General features: G+C 47.6%; 1 protein-coding gene across 1 annotated transcript; it reads left to right on the forward strand.

Moving 5' to 3' along the window:
- Positions 1-455: 455 nt before the first annotated feature.
- LOC123102769 (fructose-bisphosphate aldolase, chloroplastic) lies at positions 456-2220 on the forward strand. Its single transcript, XM_044524195.1, has 2 exons — positions 456-768; positions 882-2220. The coding sequence occupies exons 1-2, from the start codon at positions 631-633 to the stop codon at positions 1899-1901; spliced, it is 1158 nt and encodes a 385-aa protein (XP_044380130.1). The 5' UTR covers positions 456-630; the 3' UTR covers positions 1902-2220.
- Positions 2221-12143: the final 9923 nt, after the last annotated feature.

The following is a 12143-nucleotide window of genomic DNA, read 5'->3' on the forward strand; positions in this document are numbered from 1 at the left end:
GATCGTGGTAGAATTCATGCTTCTAGTATGTGCCCTAGATGTGATATGTTCATCTGCTATGCTAATTCGCATGATTAATTTAATCTCTGCTGTTGTGGACATGATTTATTTTTTGTTTATTCGAATTAAATTTCGTAGTAATTTGCTCATATTTCCAACAGCAACTTGCTGAGATCCATCCGGAAAAGAAAAAGAGCCAAGCGGAAGCATGGCAACCACCCCGGGCGGGGTGAATCTATCTATCTATCTATCCATGGATGCGAGAAATCTGTGGCATAAGCTACCGGTGAAACGCGGCCGCAGGTGATGATGTCAGCCATCTTGAGGCCAGCAGCGTTCCCACGGATGGATGAGGTGCAGGGATTTTCTTGCCTTTTTGTTTTACACGGTGCACATAAACATGGGGAATTGCAATTGTGCATTAAAAAAGGGGTGATGACTGGGGCGATGGACGGACAGCCAGACATTGAGCCATCCAAACCTCCACCCCACACCTCATATCCCCTCGTGCCACCCATTCAAATACGAGTCCATTGGCCTCAGCGAGGCAGAGAGGATAGCTAGCACCTTGAGCTTGAGGTCAGTGGCAGGCAGGCAAGCAAGAAAGTAAGAAGAAGAAGAAGAAAGGACATGGCATCTGCTACTCTCCTCAAGTCCTCCTTCCTCCCCAAGAAGGCCGAATGGGGCGTCGCGCGCCAGGTCGCCGCCCCGAGGGTGTCCATGGTCGTCCGCGCCGGCGCCTACGACGATGAGCTCGTCAAGACCGCGGTACGTACGCTGCAGGCAGCTTCTCGCCGGCCGAATTACACGTACTACTAGTATAATTCACTCATGGACTGGACTGGACTGACATGCTGCTGCTGCTTTGCACGCACGTGCAGAAAACCATCGCGTCGCCGGGGCGCGGCATCCTGGCCATGGACGAGTCCAACGCCACCTGCGGGAAGCGCCTCGACTCGATCGGCCTGGAGAACACAGAGGCGAACCGGCAGGCGTTCCGCACGCTGCTGGTCTCCGTCCCTGGCCTCGGCAACCACATCTCCGGCGCCATCCTCTTCGAGGAGACGCTCTACCAGTCCACCGTCGACGGCAAGAAGATCGTCGACATCCTGGTGGAGCAGGGCATCGTGCCCGGGATCAAGGTGGACAAGGGCCTGGTGCCGCTCACCGGCTCCAACGACGAGTCTTGGTGCCAGGGTCTCGACGGCCTCGCCTCCCGGGAGGCCGCCTACTACCAGCAGGGCGCCCGCTTCGCCAAGTGGCGCACCGTGGTCAGCATCCCCAACGGCCCCTCCGAGCTGGCTGTCAAGGAGGCCGCATGGGGCCTCGCCCGCTACGCCGCCATCTCGCAGGACAACGGTCTGGTGCCCATCGTGGAGCCGGAGATCCTGCTGGACGGGGAGCACGGCATCGAGCGCACCTTCGAGGTGGCGCAGAAGGTGTGGGCCGAGACCTTCTACCAGATGGCCCAGAACAACGTCATGTTCGAGGGCATCTTGCTCAAACCCAGCATGGTCACCCCCGGCGCCGAGTGCAAGGACAGGGCCACGCCGGAGCAGGTCGCCGACTACACCCTCAAGCTCCTCAGCCGCCGCGTGCCGCCCGCCGTCCCCGGCATTATGTTCCTGTCGGGAGGGCAGTCCGAGGTGGAGGCCACGCTCAACCTCAACGCCATGAACCAGGGGCCCAACCCGTGGCACGTCTCCTTCTCCTACGCCAGGGCGCTGCAGAACACGTGCCTCAAGACGTGGGGCGGCCGGCCGGAGAACGTCAAGGCGGCGCAGGAGGCGCTGCTGCTGCGTGCCAAGGCCAACTCACTCGCGCAGCTCGGAAAGTACACCAGCGACGGCGAAGCCGCCGAGGCCAAGGAGGGCATGTTCGTCAAGAACTACAGCTACTAATCCAACCATTCCAATCAACACTACTACGTACGTTCGTTACGAAAGCAGAAATTAAAGATGCATGCATGCATGCATGATGATACAGCTGCAAGTGCAAGATCGATCGAGCTCGGAGCCTGAGCCTGAGATGATGATTACTTGTATTTTCTAGATCTTTTTTTACTCGTTAATTTGCCTCTCGATATGCACAATTCATGCTACAGTCCAGTAGATTATTGTAAAGCTACTTTTACGTGTGCGATCCATGGATTTGCATGGTTACTGCAAAATTTTGCATGTACATACGTACACCATGAATTTACGTGTGCGTTTGTTGGTTCGTCTCGTCGTTTTTTTCGATAAAAGGGGCTTTTATTATCTTAAATGTAGAGTATCACTCGACCTCTGCATAATTAAAATGCACACAACCAAATACCAGTAGTCTGATAAATAGAAACATAAAGGAACGAGAATTCGGCAACATTAGAGTTGTAGAGAGATAGTTTGGCAATACAATATTCTTTGTATTGATGTGGTGCCGGTGCACATATATATATAAGTACAGACAGAGCCTCAATCTCAACTATACATAACTAGGAGGTGGGCCACAGTATAAAATACATGCAACACAAATATATACTCAACCCCCCCCCCCCCCCCCCCCCCGCGCAGTCAAAGCGTCGCCGAGACACAGAGACTGGACCGAAACTCCTCGAAGACGGGAGTAGGCGATCCCTTAGTCATCACGTCAGCGAACTGTTGCGACGTCGGAACGTGGAGAACCCGAACACGGCCAAGGGCAACCTGCTTACACACAAAGTGAATATCAAGCTCAGTATGCTTCGTACGTCGATGGTGCACCGGGTTGGCGGAGAGGTAGCCCGCGCTGACGTTATTGCAGTAGACAAGAGTGGCCTTGTGAATGTCACAAAGCAACTCCTGGAGCAGCTGACGGATCCAAGAGCATTCGGCTACGGCGTTAGCCACGGCCCGATACTCTGCCTCGGCGCTGGAGCGGGAGACCATAGGTTGTCGCTTCGATGACCAAGAGATCAACGAGGGCCCAAGGTAGACGCAATAGCTGGACGTAGAGCGCCGGGTGTCGAGGCAGCCGCCCAGTCGGCATCTGAGTAGGCGATGAGGTCAGTGGAGGCGGAGGCCATCAGAGTGAGTCCCAAGGACATGGTGCTGCGTATGTAACAGAGAATACGCTTCACCAAGGTCCAATGAGAGTCACGCGGAGAGTGCATGTGGAGGCACACCTGCTGAACTGCGTACTGCAGGTCGGGTCGGGTCAGCGTCAAGTACTGTAAAGCACCAACAATGGAGCGATAGAACGCTGCATCGAACGCGAGAGATCCCTCCGGAGCAGAGACCTTCGCCTTCGTGTCGACGGGGATGGACGCCGGCTTGCAGTTAAGCATACCGGCATGCTCCAGAAGCTCGTGGGCGTACTTCTGCTGATGGAGAAAGAAGCCATCAGCCCGACGGACCACCTTGATGCCAAGAAAGTAGTGCAGAGGCACCAAGCCCTTGAGGGCGAACTCATCACGAAGACGAGCCGTCAGCCACTGAAGGAGCTCGGGGGCGGACACCGTGAAGATGATGTCGTCGACGTAGAGCAGCAGATATGCAGTGTCAGCTCCCTGATGACAGACAAAGAGTGAGCCATCGGAGCGAGCGGACCGAAAGCCCAGAGACTGCAGGAAGGCTGCGATACGCTGGTACCAAGCCCGTGGCGCCTACTTCAACCCATAGTGAGAACGGGAGAGCAAGCACACGAAGTCCGGATGCTCGGCGTCGACGAAACTAGTGGGATGCTCAGACAACACCTGCTTGGCAAGATGACCGTGCAAGAAGATGTTGGAGACATCCAACTGATGCACAGGCCAGGCTCGCGAGACCGCCAACTGAAGCATGGTGCGGATCGTGTCCAGTTTCACAGCCGGAGCGAAGGTCTCGGTGAAGTCCACGCCCGTGCGCTGCCGGAATCCACGAACCCCACTGAGCCTTGTAGCACTTGAGAGAACCATTCGGGCGAGTCTTGTGATGGAACACCCACTTGCCAATGATGACGTTGGCACGAGGGGTGTCGTGGACTTGACACGGCAGATGTCCTAGCGGAAGGACTTAGTCGTGGAGCCATCGCAAACTAGGTTAGCTTAAAGGGGTTAATCGGGACAAATGACACAGAGAGTATACTGGTTCGGCCCCTCGTGGCGGAGGTAAAGGCCTACTCTAGTTTGGGGTTGTATCGCTTGGGTTTCGATTACCAGGGAGTGAATACACTTGACCTAGTTCTCGATCTGTTCTTTCTTGTCCTTAACCCGTTGCTGGGTCGTCCCTTTATATACACAGGTTGATGCCCGACGGCTTACAGAGTCCCGACCGGCTCATACACAACGTGTCCGGCACGGTGACTAACTAATCTTGCCTTACAATACAAGTTATACATGTGGCGGTTCATCCCCTTGGGCCTTAAGTCGCCTCTGGGTCTTGGGCCGTCAATGGGCTTGCTATGACCCACTATCTTCATTGATAAGTCACCAATGATATGACCCAGCCCCTCCCGGGCGGTTCATACCTAATAGTTATATCCGCAACATTAGGCCCCAGGTTGATTTGAACTTGTTCATATCAATCTTCAATACCTGACTTGTCAAAATCTTGCATCATCCCTTTGATAAACTTTGTCGTAACCCGCCATGACATCAGCTCACAGAATCCGCCATGACATCATTTCGCATTAATTTCACACGAGGCCCAGAATATCTTTAACTGATCCTTATATTAATAAACATCCTGAGAACCAAGGCGTCCATATAGCCACATGATGATTTTGGCCTCCTCGATTCCCGCGCATGCCTTGTATCCACCCTCTTATAAATAGGGACGGGGGTCTTTATCATTTTCCCCCTCGCTTCCTCGTCTTTGTCTTCCTCCTTCGCACAGCCGCACCTGTGCTCGAGCTCCGCCGCCATCAACCTCCGTCCGCTGCATCAGCTCAGGCCGCTGCATCACCCTGACCGGACCAGAAAACTCTGGCGCACGACCGCTACTCATCGGTATCCATAAGTCTTATTTCCCCCATCCTTAGATCTGCATTAGGGTTTACTCTGTTCATCGACGTTCTTGGCCGTTCTTCGTTGTTTCCTTCAACTCAATTAGCTTTTAATCTGAAATAGGTCATGAACCTTGCATGATAGTAGTTTAGCATTCATTTTTATCATCTGAATAACATCTTTCCATAGAAGACCTCATCGAAGCACCCAAACTTTTCTGCTGCGGCCACCTTAGGTTTAGCATTTACTGTCTTTTCTGAATTGCTGTAGATCCAAAATCATAGCCCCAGTCTGTGAAATCCGTTTGTCCATCACTTAGCAAAAAATTCATGGATAGATCTGAAGTACCATAACTGCCATGGCGGCTTATATCATAAACTGTGACCCATCATGCAACACTAGGCCTTGTTTAAACCGCCATCATATGCTTCATAGCTTGCATAAAATGACAATACTTCTCTGATTTAACGATGCTTGTTTATTTATCCTCATAATTTGGCTCTGCACAACACACTTGATTTTTAAACTCTGTCCGGCTTAACAACAGAAATCTTAACCCGGTAGGTATCATTAGTCCTCTTTTAAGCCGCCAATATGAATATCCACGTACTTCAATGTTCATCGTCTGGCTTAACCTGTCATCCGTTTATAGAACCTTACCTTTGAATCTATGGTCCGGTCTGACAGTACAATTTTAAACCGGTAATGTTTCTTTCTTTTAGGCTTTCAATCTCCAAATGGATAAAACTGTCACTGCTTGCAATTGGGTCGTTTCCTGGGTCATCGAGGAAGAGTTGAACGAATATGTTCAGACATGTGTCCTGGCCAAAAAGGACGTCATCCATTGGAGGGTCCTAGGCACCGAAACTCCTCCTGAGCCCAAGGATGGGGGAGTTAGTTGTCTTTATTGATCATATGCTTCGGGGCTTCAGCCCTCCCGGCTCAAAATTCTTTCGTGACGTGTTGCATTTGTTGAAGCTCCATCCACAAGATATCGGCCCAAACTCCGTTTCAAACATTTGCAACTTCCAAGTATTCTGCGAGGTGTACCTTCAACAGGAGCCCACCGTAGAATTATTCAAGGAGTTTTATTATTTAAACTGGCATAACGAATTTACGGATGGGCCCATCCTAGAGCTAGGCGGCATTTCCATACATCGAAGGAAAGAAGCCACTTTCCCAGCCGCCACCTTGCCCAGTCATCCCAAAGACTGGAACCAGACTTGGTTTTATTGCAAGGACACTTCTCCCGAAGAAGAAAATCCTTTGCCGGGTTATCGCGCCAACCGACTTAGCAACATGCATCCCCTTCAAGATCGCATTAGTACATCAGAACAAAAGAAGTACATGCCATTTTTTTCAAAGATCCGGGCCTTGATGGACAACAACTTGACTGGAATTGATCTGGTTTGATGCTGGGTCACCTGGAGAGTATTACCTCTAAGCCGCCATCCCGGTTTAATGCATGAATATACCGGCGAGTTATTAGATCCTCAACGCCTCTGTCAAATTGAATTGACTGATGAAGACATCAATGAGATGACCAAGTCTCTGTTATATGAGAGCTTGGGAGATTGCAGTAAAGTCGGATTAAGTCCTTTATGTGTTCTAAACAAACCGCCAACTGTAAGCTTTTAATCAAGTTCACACGTGAATCATGTTTTTCACTTGTACTGCATGTTCACACTCATTCAATTTTTGCAGGCCAATTCACCTTTTTGGACCAAGAAGCTGCAGGACAAACCAGTCAAGAAGACATGGACAAAGAGCAAGGCTATCAAAAAGCCTACCAAGAAGAAAGCCAACCCTACCGAGTTATTTAACTTGGACAATCATGAAGATGATGAGTCAGAGGTAGAACTTGATTCCCTTGGCTCATTCTTTGTACATCTTATTGACAATGACCATTATCAGGATGACGCGGAGGCCAGCCGTGCAGATGATGAAGAGGTAATTACTCTTTCCTCCGGCTCAGACCCTCTGCCAACACAGAAAACCCGACAAGCAAGCCGGAAAGTAAGATTTTCTCACACTTTAGCTTACTTAGATCCCAACTTTCTTTTGAAGAAGCAGTAACATGAAGCTCGCCGCACAACCCGGAATAGTGGCGGTGGAGTTTTATCCTCCGGCTTACCGAACACCCTAGCACCTCGCAAGCGTCGACCGGAGGTTTCAACCATTTCTGACTTATCTTATCCAAAGGTGGGTCTTTTTCGACAACCTCTTAACCCGTCTGATTCAAACTACCAGGGAACTTCTCATTCTTCCTCCGACGACTCAACTGGGACTCAAATCCCGGCCTTCAAAACTGTGCCTGGGTGAGAACATTAAATCTTACCCACTTTTGAATTATGCACTTAATTGTCATATTAACTCTGTCTCATGCTTCCTTTTCAGCGCTATGGCCAAGCCCAACAAGAAGCAGAAAATTAACAAACCGGTTGAAGAGCCCAAGACTGTTGAACCGACACAATATGCCACCACTGAGACCTTGCATCAAGAATCAGAAGCTGTTATGGATGATCCCCCTCCAGAAGATCACCCCGTCACTCAAGATGCCATGGACACTGATCCAAAAAATGATAAGCCGCCCAGTCCTGCTCAGCCAGCTCATGAATATGATGATATAATGATTACTGGGATGGCTTATCAAGCCCCAGGCAATCCCATCGCCCTGTCCAAACATAGCACCAAGGAGGAGTTCTCTGCTGTTGACAAAGGCAAATGGAAGGTTAATTTGGAAGGCTATTCTCAATTTAGCGCTCAAGAGATTCACTCTAGTTATCTGAACCGCCTTCACACTAGCCGTGATTTAGAAGCCGGCTTGGTCAACTTGATGAAGGAGTGCTTCGAGGTAATCCAACACAATCCTCTTCATAAATATATTACTGTTAGCCGCCAAGTCTATAGAATATGATAGAATCGAATATACTGTAGACTCTAAGATAGCCACAAATAGATGAACATCATCACTAGTAGCCCCCAAGGGCCGGCTTAAACTATCAAGCTAAGCCGGGACTTCAATTAGCAGTGATCAACTTTGCATCTGTAACCCCCAAGGGTCGGCTTAATCAGTATGAATAAACCGAGACTTATCACCATGGCTGAAACCAATATCCCAATATGTAGCCTTTATAAACCGGATCATATCATTTTGCCCGGGTCATGAGATAAACTTGTCTTGCAAAGAGCAATAGGCATTATCCCCCAAGTGCCAAGGAAAATACTTGTATTGTGCTTGGGACTTCAAAAATAATCATGATCATAATACCTTCCATGTTTGTTCTTGTCGCAAGCTAAACTAACTAAGAAGGATTCGGAAATCAACGATCTGAGGGCCAATATCAAAACTTAGCAATCTGAGACGTCCAAGGCCAAGTCAGAACTGAAGACTGCATTGGAAAACATTGATCAGCTGAAACAAAGCTTCATCGCTGATAAAACCGGCTGGGAGACCGAGAAGACGACTCTATTAAAGAGAGTAGAGGATGCCGAGGCAGCTCTTAAACCGGTGACTGACGAGTTGTCCGGTTTAAAGCATCGGAGCAATAGCATGACATTAGCCATCTTCGGTAAGTAGTAAAAATGACTCCTTTACCCCAGCGGGCTTATCATAATCACACTACAAAAAAAGACACTTTCGTGATGATACGTGTTTGTCACAGTAGGTCATGTTTTCTTTCATGCATGTACATCCATGACAATTTTATGACAAAATCAAGATAGTCATACCCGTGCTGTCGTAGAAGTGTTCCATGATATTACCAAAATTATCATCACAGAAGTGTCGACTTCCATGACGATAAATGGCGCGTCATGAAAGTGCTTTCGTCAAGGGTGACCGACACATGGCATCCACCGTAACGGGTCGCCGTTAAGCTATCGGGTCCAGTTTTGGATCCGATAACCCGTTAACAACCCGGACCAATAAGGATTTTCCATGTGTAAAATTCTCATTGCCCGAAGGAAACATGTGTTGGCCCACCGTTGGGACAGATGTCATCCACTCATTGCACATGAGGCGCCTATGATAGGACGACACATGGCACGACCCAATAGTGGCCAATTCCGGTGAAAAAGGCCAGCCCAATAAAAATTAGCAGGCCGGCCCATGTAAGGCCTACTTGTGTCAGGTCCATTTAAGCCCACGACCCATACGAGATGTGCCAATTCGGCCCATCAACGGCATGTTAAAGATTTGACACCATTGCAGCCCATCGTCAGTTCAAGCCCGTTAACAGCCCGCTATATATTTGGGCTCAATATCGGCCTGATGTGATTTTGGCCTGTTAATGGCCCATTCAAGAGATGGGCTAATTTTCAGGATGTACATCTTTCGGCCTTTTAGGGAACCATTTAAGTGTTGGTCCAATTTCCAGCCCGGTGTGTCTTTCAGCCTGTTGACGGCCCATAAATGAGTTGGGCCATTTGTAGTCGAACCTTAGTTTTGACCTTCTAGCGACCCATTTAAGTGTTGGGCCAATTCCCAGCCCGGTGTGTCTTTCAGCCTGTTGACGGCCCATAAATGAGTTGGGCCATTTGTAGTTGGACCTGAGTTTTGGCCTTTTAACGGCCCATGCTCTTCATGGTCCAATACCAGCCCGGTTTCTCTTTCAGCCTGCTAAAGGCCCACAACACAGTTGGGCCATTTATAGTACGACCTGACTTTCGGCCTCTTAGCGGCCCATGCTCTTCATGGTCCAATACAGGCCCGCTGTCTCTTTTGGCCTGCTAAAGGCCCACAGTATTGTTGGGCCATATGTAGCCCGATCTTAGTAACGACATGTTAATGGACCGTGAAATCAAATGGGCCCACGTGTTGCCCGCTTCGATGTCGGCCTGTTAACGACCCGGGAGGTAAGAAGACCGACCATTAACTTTCGGCCTGGTAATGGCCCATTAACTTAATGGGCCCACTAAAGTCCGTACATGTCTTTAGACCCAATTAGATAATTTGAGCCCATTACGATGAGCAATTATGCACATGACCAAAACTGATCAAGCAAAGGTACGGCATACAGGGAAAAACGTTGCACATCCAGCATATATTACAGGAAATTACATCCACTGGGCAATCAAAGATTGATGCAGTGCAAATAAATGAACAGAACCTAACGATGTACAACGTCGCAATCTGAAACCTCAGCGCGGATGACGCCCATAAGCATGTGGGCAAGTTCTTGCTGCTTTGCTACACTGTCTCTGAAAACATTGATCAGTTGTTGTTGCGCACGAATGTTCAACTCTGATTCCTCCACCATTTCCATCATTGCTTCAACCATTAATTGGTTCACAAACATACATTTTTCCGTTGCATCCGAGACAGAGGAAACTGAATAGATTCAGATGGCGATTTTGGCAGGCTTGTATTATTTATAGTGGAGAGTGTGTCGACCACTACATCATAACATAAATTAGGAGGGGAACCGAACAAATTTATCATGAATTATTGCCATATTACCTGGCCTAGATTTATTGGAAATAAACAATGGGGTTGCCTTGCTGTTTTCAGAGTTTGTCTTCTTATCTTCAGCAGCCTGGACCAAATTAACGCACTAGCATTGCTATCATTGGCCAGGTCAGATAATAGGAAAGCAACATTGACACAACGAATGTTTGGGCAACCAGACCACACCAGCCTACACCAAATTAACACAATATGGCACATCTATAATCAGCTAGGTAAGGTAATACGAAAGCAACATTGACACAATGAATGAATGGGCAACCAGAGCAACACTACAATTCAGTAATGTGCATGGTATGAGATAGTACACTCATGCAGCTTAGTATGCAAAACTACCAGGCAGTTTTCCTTACAAAAATCAGTTGCCTTTAACATTTTGCTACAACTGAATTTACATCAGATAAAGGTTGGATTCACACCGATTAACAAAATACATGCTGATGTAAAAATATAGTGATATACAGCAGGTACTTACATCAGCATTGGAGCACAGAGAATTCCCGCAAGATACTTTCCTCAAATACGATCCCAGTACAGAAAGTCTTCTATCCTTTAAGCTTATTTTCTAAAAGAGAGATGGGTAAGAAACATGTAGAAAATATGATCAGAATGCTATAAAATTTCATGATGCGACGATACGCACACGCTTCTTAGAATCGAGTTGACATATTTTTGCTGGACTGGAGCGGACTAGTTCTTTGTCCACTGGAATCTGCTTATTATCAGTGGGAGTTGGGTTTCTCTGTGCTGGAGCAGTATCTATGAAAACTGGAGTTGGTTTATTATCTCCTGGCGTTTGGATGTAAAACTGTATGCTAGCGGAATACATTACAGAAAACACTAAGGCAACATATGCATGTATGATTGGAAAACTAAGATGGCATTGCAAGAGACCACTAGAACAACACTTCAATGTAAAAAAAGAACATGGTATGGTAGACAGATGAAGTACATGTTGATGAATAACAATGCATAAGATATTGAGAAGCATGATGTCCAAACTAAGCAGATGGCATTGCGATAGAGTAGAATGAAAGCACTTGAATTTGAAAACATGTTATCATTAATGGAATAGGTACTGAAAAACAGGAAAGCATGCCATATTTACATGCATGATCAACAGGCGAAACACAAGGCATTACAACAGAGTAGATGAACTCCAGGACGTTATATGCATGCCGTACCCATATCAAGGGCCAAGTTAGAGCAAGGACCTTATGGGGTGAATAGGATTCATCATCTTTCTGCAAGTCTTGTGAAGAACTGCCTTTACATGTTCCATCATATTGGGTATCATTAACATCAGGTTTGTTGGCTGTTACATTGCTCCGTGAGGTTCTTGTGAATAAATCAGTGTGTGCAATTATATCTGACATTTATGGAAGACAACTAGTATTTAGATTTATCCGATGAGTGCCTGTAGGACACGACATAAATAGTAGGACTGGGGTTAACTAGCAGCAACATGTCTCAAAAACTAAAGGGAGAACACAGATGAAAGCTACAGAATATGTATCATTTGTACTCGAGATTAACTAGATGGCACACAAAAGTATTAAGGAACAACATTAGGTTATACTAGAAGTGGTATAATACTATAATCACCAGCCCGTGGGATAGCATTGGCTGATGGATGATAACTATGGAACAATGTTACCTAAAGAACAAGTCTCTTAGCTGAACTATGGAACATGGTTAACTCCTGAACAAGACCCGTAAGAGATCAGCATGAAT

This window comes from Triticum aestivum, chromosome 5A (assembly GCF_018294505.1).
Source record: "Triticum aestivum cultivar Chinese Spring chromosome 5A, IWGSC CS RefSeq v2.1, whole genome shotgun sequence".
Taxonomy (NCBI): Eukaryota; Viridiplantae; Streptophyta; class Magnoliopsida; order Poales; family Poaceae; genus Triticum; species Triticum aestivum.